The sequence below is a fragment of the Otolemur garnettii genome, unplaced genomic scaffold (assembly GCF_000181295.1).
Source record: "Otolemur garnettii isolate 467f Iridium unplaced genomic scaffold, OtoGar3 scaffold00116, whole genome shotgun sequence".
In the NCBI taxonomy this organism is placed as follows: domain Eukaryota; kingdom Metazoa; phylum Chordata; class Mammalia; order Primates; family Galagidae; genus Otolemur; species Otolemur garnettii.
In genome coordinates, this window is record NW_003852511.1 from 3467878 (window position 1) to 3482700 (window position 14823).

At 38.6% G+C, this 14823-nt stretch overlaps 1 protein-coding gene across 1 annotated transcript in view; it reads right to left on the reverse strand.

The window, feature by feature from the left end:
• Positions 1-14823, reverse strand: part of TARBP1 (TAR (HIV-1) RNA binding protein 1) — a 78305-nt gene that overhangs the window by 42292 nt on the left and 21190 nt on the right. The window contains exons 10-12 of the mRNA XM_012809919.2: positions 7385-7523; positions 5582-5681; positions 4250-4419 (exon numbers count right to left, since the gene is read on the reverse strand). Of these exons, the coding sequence (XP_012665373.1) occupies positions 4250-4419; positions 5582-5681; positions 7385-7523 (409 nt within the window). The remainder of the gene's footprint in view (positions 1-4249; positions 4420-5581; positions 5682-7384; positions 7524-14823) is intronic.

Below are 14823 nucleotides of genomic sequence, written 5' to 3' on the forward strand. Positions count from 1 at the left end.
AAAAAAAAAAAAATCATCTTAGAAAACAAGCAAAGTCCAACACCAATGATCTAAGTTTCTACTTTAACATTAAAATAAGGTAAAATAAACCAAAAAAAAAGCAGAAAGCAGCAAATGAAGAAAAGAAATCAACAAAATTGAAAAGAGAAAACTCCACAGAGAAAATCAATGAAACCAAAAGCTGGTTCTTTGAAAAGGTCAATAAAATGATAAACCACTAGCAAGTCCCTCAGAAAGACAGGGAGGGGGCACATGCACACACCACCACTATCAGGAATTTAAAAAGGGGGTACTGCTAGACCCCGCAGGCATTAAAAGGATATGGGGACACTACGGACAACTCCAGGAATAAAACTATCTCTATTCACAGATGTCCTTATTGTCTACAAAGAAAATCCCAAGGAATCTACAAAAACAATCCTCCTAGAATTACCAAAGCAAGTTCTTCGGCAAGGTCACAGGATATAGTGTCAATACACAAAAATCAATCATATTTCTACATACAAGCAATGTACCCTGAAAATCAAAATTTAAAAATGTATGTCCTTTACGATAGCTTCCCCTAAAAGAAATACTTAGTTAGAAACCCATGTAAGATCTACATGCTGAAAACTATAAAACTCTATTGAAAGAAATCAAAGACAACTTATTTTTTATTTATTTTTTTGAGACAGAGCCTCAAGCTGTTGCCCTCAGTAGAGTCCCGTGGCATCACAGCTCACAGCAACCTCCAACTCCTGGGCTCAAGTGAGTTTCCTGCCTCCGCCTACCAAGTAGCTGAGACCACAGGTGCCCGCCACAACACCTGGCTATTTTTTGGTTGCAGCTGTCATTGTTGTTTTGGCGGCCTGGGCTGGATTCGAACCCGCCACCTTAGGTGTATGTGGCTGGCGCCTTAGCCACTTGAGCCACAGGCACTGAGCCACATTACTGTATTTCTTAATCACTCCATGAGTCTTGTTGTTGAGTCTCTGGGATTCACTAAGTATAAGATCATATCATCTACAAAGAGCAAGAGTTTGACCTCCTCTGCCCCCATTTGGAGAGGATGCCCTTTATATCCTTCTCTTGCCTGACTGGCTAGCACTTTCAGAATTATGTTGAATAATAGTGCCAACAGAGGATATCCTTGTGTGGTTCTAAGTGGAAAAGCTTTCAGTTTTGCTCCATTCAGTGTGACATAACTATGGGTTTGTCGTAGATGGCTTCAGTCAGTTTAAGAAATGTGACACCTGGGCTGGGCGTGGTGGCTCATGCTTGCAATCCGAGCATTCTGGGAGGGTGAGGTGGGTGAACTGCTTGAGTTCAGGAGTTTTGAGACCAGCCTGAGCAAAAGCAAGACCCCATATGTAAAAATAATCAGGTATTATGGCGTGTGTCTATAATCTCAAATACGCAGAAGGCTGAGCAAGAGAAGCATTTGAGCTCAAGAGTTTGAGGTTGCTATAGGCTGGGATGACACAGCCTTCTACCCAAGGTGACAAAGACTCTGCCCCCCCGCCCCCCAAAAAAGTGCTATCTATACCTATATTCTTAGGTGTTCTTTAATTTGTTTTTCTTCTGCTAGGTTTGGGATTGAATTGCTATTCTTTTTCCATTTCTTTAAGATGATTCATTACGTTGTTGACGTACCCTCTGTTTTTCAGACATAGGCATCTAATGTGATAAATTTCCCTCTTACAATTGCTTTTGCTGTATCCCACAGGTTTAGGAGGCTTGTGTCTTCATTGTTGTTATGTTCAAGGAAGTTAACGATTTCCCCCTTTAATTCTTCCTTGACCCAACTGTCATTAAGTATGAGATTGTTTAAATTTACATGCCTTTATATGGGGATGAAAATTTTTATTGGAGTTCCACCTTTATTACCTTGTGGTCTGAAAAGGTAACAAGGTGTAATTTCAATTCTTTTGATTTTGTTGAGGTTTGGTTTGCGTCCAAGAATATGATCTATTTTGGAGAATGTTCTGCGGGTTGATGGGAAGAACACGGTATACGCCTTAGCTTTGGGGCGGTGTGTTTTCTGTATGTATGTTCGACAAATTTGTTGCGTTTAAGTCCCTTGTATCTTTGTTAGTTTCTGTTCAGAGGTTCTGTCCAGGATTTTTCTTTGCTTATCTGGTGCCAGACATCACAAAAAGTATGCACAAACCTTTTTTTTGCACGTTGCACATCAGCATTTGGTAGTGTTGTGTATTTAACGTAAGACCCAAGATAATTCTTATTCTTCCAATGTGCAATGGAGAACAAAATAGGGTGGACATCCCTGCTAGATTAATAACTTAAATGTAAGACTTGAAACCATAAAATTCCTAGAAGAAAACAAGAAAGAAGCTCCTTGGCATTGGTCTTGGCAATAATTTTTTTGGATACAACAACAAAAGCATAGGCAAAAAAATTAAAAATAAACAAGTAGGATAATATCAAACTAAAAAGCCTCTGCACAGCAACAGAAACAATGAACAAAATGAAAAAGCAAAAGATGGATGGGAAGTCAGAGTCAAGGAGTATGAAGCACCAGTTATGCACAATAAATAAGTTCTGGAGATCTACCACACAGCACAGTGCCTACCAGCTACTGAATTGTACACTTAGAATCTGCTAAGAGGGTCGATCTTACGTTATGCATTCTTGCTACAAACAGTAATAGAGGCAGGAGGAAACTCTGGGAGGTGATGGTGATGTCTATGGTCTTGAAGCTGGTGATGTACATATCAATCACATATATACAGCCTTTTAACTGTATCTCTGCAAAGTGGTTTTAAAAACACAATGTATTGTTGAGGAATATTCATATGCGGTAAAAACTCTTTCCTAAAATGCACTGAAGTGACAAAGATAAATGTAGAAATAGAGAATCAAAGAGTCACAGGAGGGGACTTACAGGTACCAGGACAATTCCTTCTTAGGCTGGGCACTGAGTGCACAGGTGTTTAATCTGCATCACAACTTGCATACAGCCTTCACACATTCTACTGTTTGCACTGAATATTACAACGTTTCAAAAACACATGTGACTCCAATCTTGTACCAAAAGCCCTAAGCTTAATAGTCAAGATGTGTCAAATGAATTCAATTCCCTTAAGGAGCTGAAAATCCTATAAGAAATTATGGCTATGTTCATAGCATTTGGTTCTACTATCATTAAAAATATTAGATATTTCATAGGCATATATTAAAATTTAACCTTAACAATATTATTTCTCAGGTTTAATCCAAAACTAATGCTTCTTGGGCAGCGCCTGTGGCTCAAAGGAGTAGGGTGCCAGCTCCGTATGCCAGAGGTGGTGGGTTCAAACCCAGCCCCAGCCAAAAACTGCCAAAAAAAAAAAAAAAACACAAAAAAAACTAATGCTTCTCTAGAATTTTTTTTTTTTTTTTTTTTTGAGACAGATGTCCCCCTGGGTAGAGTGCCATGGCATCACAGCTCACAGCAACCTCCAACTCCTGGGCTCAAGCAAGTCTCCTGCCTCGGCCTCCGGAGTAGCTGAGACCACAGGTGCCCGCCACAATGCCTGGCTATTTTTTGGTTGCAGCCGTCATTGTTGTTTGGCGGCCAGGCTGGATTCAAACCCGCCACCTTAAGTGTTTGTGGCTGGTGCCTTAGCCACTTGAGCCACAGGCGCCGAGCCTAGAATTTTTAAATAGCAAATTTCTAAAACTGCAAACAAATCCTTGGTCAGAAAGGATTGGGAATTAAGGTTCACCCATCAATATTCTCATCTCTGACGTCCATGGGTTTTTAACTGTTGTACTCCGGTTTAAGCAGAAAAGAAAGGGCTCAATGCTTCTATCTACAACTACCATACTTTCTGTATGACGTATTTTCTACTTAAAAGGTACTCGGATTACCACATTTAAATATGTTTATAAAATTACTGCCATTCTCACGCTTTGGAAAACAGCAATTAGAAATGGATACTGCTTAAACATATGTGAAATGGTGATCATTTTCATTGGTCTAGAAATCAATGATCAAGCATAAATTTAAAAAGAAAGCAGCAAATGAAATAGCATTCTAAGATCAGCAGCAACCAATGCATGTAAACCACTAGAAGGTCAACCCCACGAAGGCAGGGGGCTGCTCCTTCACCATTACCACCATATCCCCAGCACCAGCAGGAAACACTCAGCAAGTATTTGCTGAATGCAGAAAGTTTTCTTTCTTACTTTAAAAGGCCATGAATTTCCTCTCATTCTAAATACCAACAATATACCAAGCAAGTCAGCAACAGAAACTCCTCATCCTCACCATCTTGACTGGAGCCTTTCGACATGGAAGTATGTAGTAACTTCAACAGCAACTGCAGGCATCTGTCAGTTTTCAGCAAGGGCACGTAGGCATGGGTACCAAACTTCATGAGGGCATCCAGAAGGGGATCTAAGAATATCCTCAATATAGTCTGTGTTCTCTGCTTTTCACTAGATATTAAAAGATATGCCAAAATCAACCATTTCGAAACCATCAAGAAATTACTTCCCATCTACAATTTGGTGGAACTGGTTAGCTAATGGACTCAGTTAGACAAAGCTACTCTCATGAATGACGGAAACCCCAGCATCTATGAGGACTGACCTGCCGGGCTGTGCTTTCTCCTGAGTGCAGTGACTCCCTGGGGAAGCAAGCACACGCAGAACCACTGCCCCCAACTCTAGGCACCAGTGAGACTGAAATCCCATACCTACTTTATTTGTAAATTAAATTACCGAGACCCTGCTTCAATACAATACAAAAAGAAAACACCCCAAGAACCAAAACCTAAGTTAGTCAAGAAATAAGATGTTTAAAAAAAGTCAGAAAACACAAAAACCTAAGAATTTATAAAAACTGTTATAACCAACTTTAGGACTAAAAGTTGGTGTAGGAAAGAGATTTGCTGTAAAACACATTAATTGTATCATGCAAATATCCAACTCAATCTACCTAATGAAACTGCTTATTGCAGTAATTATAATCTTGTGAGAATTTGTCTGCTCACATTCCCTAAAATTATAAATGAGGTTTCATCTTCATTTTTTGAAAATTACTTACTTTACAAAGGGGTTAAACTGATAAATTTCTTTATCTAATCTTATAATAGGTTCTTACGACCCAGTCTTCTAACACTCTGATATAAAAAAAAGATTTAAAAAAAATTTTATATATCACTTATTTTTATAAAGCACTTAAATTCACTTTCCAAAGAAAAACGTCTAATGATAGAAACTTCAACTTCATCTACAGCCTGAAAATACTGTGTATACTGTTTTAGTCCCATTGAACCAGTTCCATAAGCAAAGGGAATCAGCCACCCCCTGAAGGGCTGCCCTTATGAGCTTCTAAAACCAGTGGATTATTGGATATAATTTTTAACTACTAATTTAACAGTAAATTGTTAAATTTACCAATCTAAAAGGACTAACGTGCCCTTATTCTTATTTATTGTTAATTTTAAACATTTCTCTGTTATATTGCCAATGTTTCAGTTCCTTCTTTTAATACCTTCTGACCAATCATTAAACAAGTCTGAAAATACATCATAAATCTCATCAGCCTTTTTAAAAAATATATATGCTTTATTTTTAATTTTATAGTAATCCTTACCTATATTGAGCCTTCATTCCTTCCACATCCACAGCCAGCAAGACCATCAGAGCAACAAGCCTGGCTTCAAACCAATCAGGCATAAAGTGGTTTTCTCCTGCTTAAATAACATTTAAGGTTTGCAAAACATTAATAAAATCCTTCAAAGATGATGCTTCAAAGACAAAACAGCTAAGTGATCATACCTCATGAATACTAAACTGCTTAGAGAAACACAGCTGAGATAAAATACAGTGAACACTGTTATGTATGGCATGGCTATTTTGTATACAAATTTAAATACAAACAAAAACAAGTCTTTGTGTGCCTGCTATATTCCATGCACTCAGTTGGGTAGCATGAGCGCAACAGTTCCTGTGTTCAGGGAATTTAGAGTGCAATACAGGAAAAAAGCATTAATCAGAGAATAAGCAAATACAAAATTTTAACTACAGTGAGGGCTACAGCAGAGAGGTACATGGTGTATTACAGGGTACACCAGGGAGACAGGCCCTCATCTGAGGAGTAAGAGGACGTATCCCAGATGAAATCACACCTGGGCTGAGTGGATGGCAGAGAAGGAAAGAGATGGATGAAGAGAGAAAGGAGCTTTCCAGTTAGAAGGAAGAGCTTGTCCAAGGTCCTCTGGCAGGAGGAGGCACGCCATGTTCCAGGAAACGGAAGGATTCCCGTGTGTACACTAAGCAAGGGGGAATAGCAAAAAATAAGGTGGTGAGAGACCAGGCAACTTCACAGGCCACCGAGAGGATTTCTGTCCCTATTCTAAAGGCAACAGGAAACCACTGAAGGATAAAAGGAATGCACACAAAGAAGGCAGGAGCAATTTGTGTGTCGAAAGGTTTCTCTAGGTGCAATGTGAGAAAGAGACTGTAGGAGAAGCAGAATACTTGCAAGGTAATCAGGTCAGGGGCAACTCTGGTATTACAGCTGAGCTGAGAGCATTCTCCAAAATGTAACCAAAAGGGACAGAATGGATCAAGACACAAAGGGTGTGGCATCTCTGACCCGTGTCTGACTGCAAGTTTACTTTACGCTGGGACTAAATTTATTTACTTTTGTAGGTTGACAAAAGAATCTTCCAAGTAACAGCACAGGAAATTCACTAGATAATAAAATAAAACACAAAAGAGATAGGTTTCAAGAAGGATAAACTATTGTATTCTGGAAGGATTATTATGTGATCACCTAAGATCTATTACACACGTATGATCAGATCAGAGAAATGAGCAGATGCAAATGACTTGGTCTGAGACAAGGCAAGGACATTTAACAAATGTTAAATTCCAAGATGCCATTTTCTCAAGTTTTATCACCAATGACTTTAATGAAGAGGGTGCACTGGAAAAAGGAATTCTAATGAATCTCAGAGTTCCTCCTCAGTGCTACCTCACACAATTCCTCAAAGAGGAGATCTCTGGTGAACAGAACAAATAAAAAAAGTACCCTCTTAAACACATTTTTTCTTTAAAATTGCTTGTCACCACCAGTTTGTATTAAACATAATGCTTATCTAGCTCACAAGGATTCAGTAATTGTAGAATAAATTCATACATTTACTTGTGTCCAAGTCCTACTTAGGCAACTTACTAGCTTCTAGAAACAAAATCTCAAGTCCTAGAACAGATAAGGTGTAAGTTAGGAAACAGTATTTTCACACTGTTATTATCTGACTAAAATACAAGTTTGGCTTCAGTACATCATCACCCGTTTGGTTAAGCCTAAATCTCCACCTGAAAAACTAGTTAAATGTCCTTTGAAAATATTTTGGCTATATAAAATCCATAAAAATGATTTCAGACTTACTTTCCCCAGAAGGTGACTTAACATACTCTTGAACTAAGTTCTTCACAAATGCATTTAGAGATGTCTCATGAGATCCAAGAGGGCGACAGGTCGGGGTTTGCTTAAAACAACCTTCGTTAACACGCAACCAGTCACAGAGCTGGAAAAAAAATGTTTACTTGAAAAATCTAACTGAACAAAGGGTTTCTACTTTTCCTAAGCTAATTTTATTGTTCCCACAATAAATAAATTTAAATTATTTAATGTAACAAAGTTCTAATCCATTTATTATTATGACTGGACTCCACATAGTAGAGACAAATATATATATATATGCGTGTATATGTGTACATGTGTGTTTTCTAATCATCCTCGAAGAATTTATAAATTTCCATTAACAAGCAAGAATTTCTAAAGTACCTAATGTAAAATGCACCTTTTGATGAAGTGTCCCCAAGAACATCTATATGAAAAAATAACATTACATAAAACAAATTATAACCTTAAAATAAAACTTCAGGTTCATGTATTAAAACTTATGTTTGAGAGACTACAGAATTTGAAGTAAGTTATAATTAAAGTTCCCACTCTTCTCACAAGTGTGTTTTCCATATATGTATATTAAAATATTATACATTAATTTAAGAGAAATGGTGTCCTAGGTCTTCTTTATTACATCTTTAAGATATAATTAGGAATTTTTTGTTTTAAAATCTAAATGTGTTCTTAATTTCCTTTTTATAATATCTTAATAAACAAATTCAATAAATGAGTTTAAGGAAATAATTAAGAAATCTGTCTTTCTAAAACTGTTTTTGCCTCCTTAGAGGAATTTTAGGTGACCCTAATGGGTGTTAAAGCATTTGACCCGAGACAAAGCTAATGAATGACTGAATTAACAAATCACTTGATATTAAAAGATACCCTGTCTATACAAAAGATGAGTACTGCAATCATGCTGAAAGAAGCTGTTCTGTGAAAGTCTTTATCAAGTCACATAATCTTAAAATATAACCTAACAACGAGACTGGTCAGCATTTACCTTTTAACACGATGTACTTTTCCTTATTTTCCTCTAAAACTGGCTGCACTAGTTGCCTAACTATTGCAATAAAATATCAGGGTTTCCAAACCCATTTCCATAGGCACAATTCTGCTACACAAAAATTATTTTTGGCAAGTAATCTCAAATTCATGTTTAATCTTTCCTTCCCTCTATCACATCTGTCAAAAAACTCAGAACAGTTTCCCTTCACAGAGTTTTCGTGTCAGACTTAGAGCTTAAAATATCTGCGGAAGGCAAGGTTCCTTGATTCTCCATTAAAATACGTGTCTCAAAAATCTCTAACATTTGACAAGTCAAGAGAATGAGAAGACAAGCCCCAGACCTGGAGAAATACTGCAAACACAGATCTAATAGAGGACGGGTAACTCACACACACAGAGCTCTTAGAACTTCTGAGTAAGAAAACAAACAGCCTGACTTAAAAGTGTGCGAGAGATGTACAGACTCCTCTCTGAAAGACACATATAGAGACGGTAACGAGCATAAAAAAGCTCAGTATCCTGTAGCATCGGGAATGGCAAATCAAAACGACGAGATACCACTACACATCCAGTAGAATGGCTGAGATCCAGAAAGCTGTCCCCACCAAACGCTGACAAGGACATGGAGCAACCAGAACTCTCACTGCCACACAGCTGCACTTTTGGAAGACGTCCGGCAGTTTCTTAAACCATGAACCCTCCCATTGTTATACAATCTAGCACTGATACCCCTTCCTGTTTACCCAATGAGTTGAAAAGTTATGTCAACACAAAACCTGTACACAGATGTTCACGGCAGCTACGTTCGTAATTGCCAAAACTCAGAAGGAACCAAGACATCCCTCAATAAGCCCTGGTACAGCCACACAGAGAGAGATGTTACTCAACAGCTAAAAAGCTACAAACCATGAAAAGACACAGAGGAACCTTAAAGGCATATTACCAAGGGATAGAAGCCAACCTGAAACAGAGACATACTTTGTGATTCCAACTGTACGACACTGTGGAAAAGGCACAACTATGGAGACGGGTAAAAGATTATGGTTCCCAGAGTTGGGGAAAAGGAGGAGGAATGAATAGGCAGAGCACAGAAGGCATATTGGACGGGGAAACTACTCCGTGTGACACCGTCACAGCACTCTATCTTTGTCAAAGCCCACGTACAGCACAAAGAGTCCTAATGTAAACCATGGACCTTAGTAATAATTTACCCATATGGGGTCATCAATTCTAACAAACATACACACTAAAATGTCAGTAACATTTTAGGTTTACTTTCACGTTTTCAGGTGTAATAAGGGCCTATTTTCTCAGGCCCTTTAAAGAAGTCCTTATAGCTTTATACGCTGACATATTCATGAATGATAAGGTTTGACAGGATTTGATTCAAAATAACTGGGATAGAAGGGGGAAAAGGGAGGGCGAGGTGAAAAAAGACTGGCCATGAGTATTGATTACACATCCTGGGTGATGGGTACACCAGGGTTCATTCCATTGTTCTCTTTAAAAATGTTTAAATTTTTCATAAATAAAAGCTACAAGAAAAAAACTATAAACTAAATCAAAATGAAAACTAAAAAGATGCCCAAATTTATAATGAGAAACAATAAATTAAAATCACACTGGGATGCTCTTTCTCATCTACCAGATTGACAAAAAAAGTCAAGTATCCCAAAGGCGCTATCATACACTATGGCGTTTATGCAGCCTTGAGGTAGGCTGCATGAGAGTCGAAGGTACCAAGGTCCTAATCCCTGGAACCTATGAGCGTCACCTTGTGTAGCAAAAAGAGCTTTGCAGATGTCACTAAGTTAAGGATTCTGAGATAGAGAAATTAAACCAAGATTACTGAAGTGGGCTCAATGTAATCGCCTCAAGCGTCCGTATAAAAGGCAAGCAGACACAGACTTGACTTCAGAAGCAGAAGAGAAGGTGGTAATGTGAGAACAAAGTAGAGATTAGAAGACACTATGCTGGAGCTCCAGAAGCTGGAAAAAAGGAAAGGATTCTCCCCTAGAAACCCCATGGAATTACAGCCTAGCCAGAATCTTGACTTCATCCTAGTGATACTGATTTCAGAATTCTGACCTCCAGAACGGTTAAAGATAAATAACCTGAGGTCTGGGAGAACCCAGCTATACCTGGTACAAGGACCTTACCCAGAGTCACAGCTCAGGGAGCATAGTGAGAAGGTGGTGAGCTCAATACAGCATATGACCCTAAGTGGTAGAATTCTGACAATGTAGGCAAGTGAGTGCCATCAGCTGGGATTGGCTGCCATACCATACAGGTCCAGGAGTGGAGGAAGCCTTTCTGGAGTTTTCATGGTTGGGGAAAGCTGCATGTCAAGTGGAAAGTCTGGACAGTGGGCAGACTTGAACAGTATACAGCAACCAGACTTAAACGCAGGTTAAGAAGATTTGCTGGCTGGTAAGGCTGACATACTGAAAAGATCGGTTTCTCAGTATGGTAGGGGACAGCTATTGTGGGTAGGTGTGAGAAGATCTTGGTGGGGGTGGGGGGGTGCTTACACATGGCTGTCTGCCTGCCTGCCAAGGTCCAGAATTCCACTCTTGGGATAGGTTGAGTGTCTCTCACACACCACAAGAACTGGAGTCAGGGGGCACTGTGAGACCTGCCCCTGAAGGATCCTTGTGAGCTTTAAGATCCCAACCCCGGAGGGCCTGAATGCTGAGGAAACAATCAGGTGATCACAGAAGGCAACTAAGTTTGGAATAAGGACCACAGAGGTTGTGGTGCTGTCTCCTAAAAAACCATAGCACCACCTGGTGTGCTGGTGACACATTGCAATATACTGTCATCAAGATTTCTACTGAAAACAAATGAGGCAGCGAGAAGTAAATAGGAGGACGAGGAGACGAACAAGAAAAAAGAACACATGAGAGGAACTAATAGAAAAATTCAAGCAACATAAGAAACGAAAACAGAGCAACTCCCCCAAGGGACCATGAGGCAGCTACTGCAGAAGACTCCTCCTATAAAGAATTAATGGATGGGACAGAAAGGGAATTTAAAATACGGATGATAAAGACAATAAAAGGAATAAATGAAAAAATGGAAAGACAGAACCAAACATCAGATGAGAGACATGTAGAATATAGAAAGGATAGAGCAGAGCTTGAGGAAATGAAGGAGACAATCACCAAATATAAAGATGTAGTAAAAAGTACCAAAAATAGGTTAGACCATGGAAAGGAAAGAACCTCAGAGCTAGAGGATAAAGTTTTCAACTTAACACAGGTAGTTAAAGAGGCAGAAAAGAAGAGAGAAAGCAGAACAGGCACTCAGAGACTATAATACTCCATGAAGTATTCAAACACACGAGTAACGGGGACTCCTTAAGGGGAAGAGGATTGTCCCAAAGGAATGGAAGCCCTACTGGAGACTATCATAAATGAAAACTTTCCAAATTTTACATCCTCCTTTGAGATGGTTATTGAACCATGGGTCATCTGAATTCAAACAGAGCCTCTCCAAGACACATTGTAACGAACCTGTCCAAAGTCAAGATGAAAGAAAAATTCTGCAAGCAGCCAGGAGTGAGCGCCAACAGACCTACAGAGATAGAGCCATTAGGATGACAGCAGACTTTTCAATCGAAACTTTCCAAGCCAGAAGAGCACAGTCATCCACCATAGCTCACAGCAACCTCCAACTCAAACTCAAGGAGTCCTCTTGCCTCAGTTTTTCTATTTTTAGTAGAGCTGGGGTCTTACTTTTTTGCTCAGGCTAGTCTTGAACTCATGAGCTCAAGCAATCACCCACCTTGGCCTCCCAGAGTGCTAGGATTACAGGTATGTCCAACCACACCAAGCCTATCTCCAACATTCTTAAACAAAACAATTTTCAGCCCAGAATTCTGTATTCTGCTAAACTGAGCTTCAAAATGGATGGACAAATCAAATCTTTTGTGGATATACAAGCACTGAGGAAAACTTGCCACAACAAGACCAGCTCTACAGGAAATACTTAGACCTATTCTCAACACTGATTGCCACAATGGACAACCAGCAAAGTAAATACTCAGAAACCTAAGGGTCAAAACTTAGCTTCCACAATGAAGCAAAGGATAAAACTACACAATAGACTTCCACAAAATAAAAGGAAGAGAACTCCACCACAATTATCAATTCTCTCAGTAAATGGCAATGGGCTGAATTCACTACTGAAGAGGCACAGGCTGGTTGAATGGATAAAAAAGCACAAGCCATCCATTTACTTTCTCCAGGAGACACAACTACCCTTGAAGAACAAATCAAGATGCAGAGTGATGGGATGGAAAACAGTATTTTAAACAAATAAGAATTAGAAGAAAGGAGAGGTTCAAACTTACTTTCAGATACAAGCAAATTTAAAGCGACTAAAGTTAAGGAAGACAAAGATGGATGATTCACACTAGTCAAAGGAACAATACAACAAGAAAACATTTCAATTTTAAATATTAATGCACCCCACTTAAATGGTTTATGAAACAGACCTTGACGGGTCTGAGCAATATGATATCCCATAACACCACAATAGTCAGGGACTTTAACATCCCTTTGACAGAACTGGACAGATCCTCTAAACATAAACTAAACAAAAATACAAAGGACTTAAATGTGACCCTAGAACAAGTGGGATTAATAGACATAGACAGAACACATCTTCCCAAAGCAAAGGAATATACATTTCTCCTGTCAGCCCATGGTACATACTCCAAAATTGACCACATCCTAAGATACAAATCAAACCACAGCAAAATTAAAAAAATAGAAATAGAATACTTTCTATCTCCTCAGACCACAAGGCAATAAAGGTGGAACTCCAACAAAATATGTTCATCCCCACACAAAGACTTGGAAATTAAACAACCTTTTGCCAAATAATAGTTGGGTTCAGGAAGAGATATAAGAGGAAATCGTTAAATTCCTCAAACATAACAACAATGAAGACACAAGTTACCAAAACCTGTGGGATACAGCAAAAGCAGTCTTAAGGCATCGCATCAGATGCCTACATTCAAAAAACGGAGAACGCAACAAACTCGTGAACCATCTTATAAAACTGGAAAAAGAATAACAATCTAATCCCAAACCAAGCAGAAGAAAAGAAATAACCAAAATCAAATCAGAGATTAATTAAACTGAAAACAAAGATTCACTCAGAAAATTAACAAAATAAAAAGTAGGTTTTTCAGAAAAAATAAATAAAATTGACAAACTTTGGCCAAATTAACTAGAAACAGAAAAGTAAAATCTTTACAAACCTCAATCAGAAATGATAAAGGGGAAATAACAGATGCCATAGAGCTACCAGAGATCGTATCTGAGTACCACAAGAAACTCTATGCCCAGGAATTTGACAATGTGAAGGAAAAGGATCAATACCTGCAATCACACCCTCTCTCTAGACTTAATCAACAAGAAATAGATCTCTTGAACAGACCAATTTCAAGAACTGAGATAGAAGAAACACTAAAAATCTCCCAACAAAAAAATGTCCTGGTCCAGATGGCTTCACATGAGAATTCTATCAAACCTTCCAAGAAGAACTTATACCCACACTGCAGAAATTATTCCAAAAAATGGAGAAGGAAGGAATCTTTCCCAACACATTCTACAAAGCAAACATCATCCTGATACCCAAACCAGGAAAAGACCCAACTAAAAAGGAGAATTTCAGACCAATTTCACTAATGAATATAGATGCAAAATTTCTCAATAAAATCCTAGCCAAAAGATTACAGCTACATATTAAAAAAAAAAAAATTGTTCATGGTGATCAAGTAGGTTTCATCCCAGGGATGCAAGGCTGGTTTAACATACTCAAGTCCATAAATATAATTCACCCTATCAACAGGAGCAAAAACAAAGACCATATCATCCTCTCAATAGATGCAGAAAAAGCATTTGATAAAATTCAGCATCTTTTTCTAATTAGAACACTGCAGAGTAGGCATAGGTGGCATATTTCTGAATCTGAATGAAGCCATCTATGATAAACCCACAGTTAATATTGTACTGAACGGAGTAAAACTGAAAGCTTTTCCACTCAGAACTGGAACCAGAAAAGGTTGTCCTCTATCGCCACTACTAGTCAACATAGTGCTGGATGTTCTAGCCAATACAATCAAGCAAGAGAAAGAAATAAAGGTCATCCAAATGGGTGCACAGGAGGTGAAACTCTTCCTCTTTGCCAACGATATGATCTCATATTTAGAGAACCTCATAGACCCAACCACAGGACTCCTGGAAGTGATCAAAAAATACAGCAATGTCTCAGGATACAAAATCAATGTCCACAAATCAGTAGCCTTTTATAACAGCCAAGATGAGAAGCTAATCAAGGACACAATTCCCTTCACAGTAGCTTCAAAAAAAATAAAATACCTAGGAATATACCTAACAAAA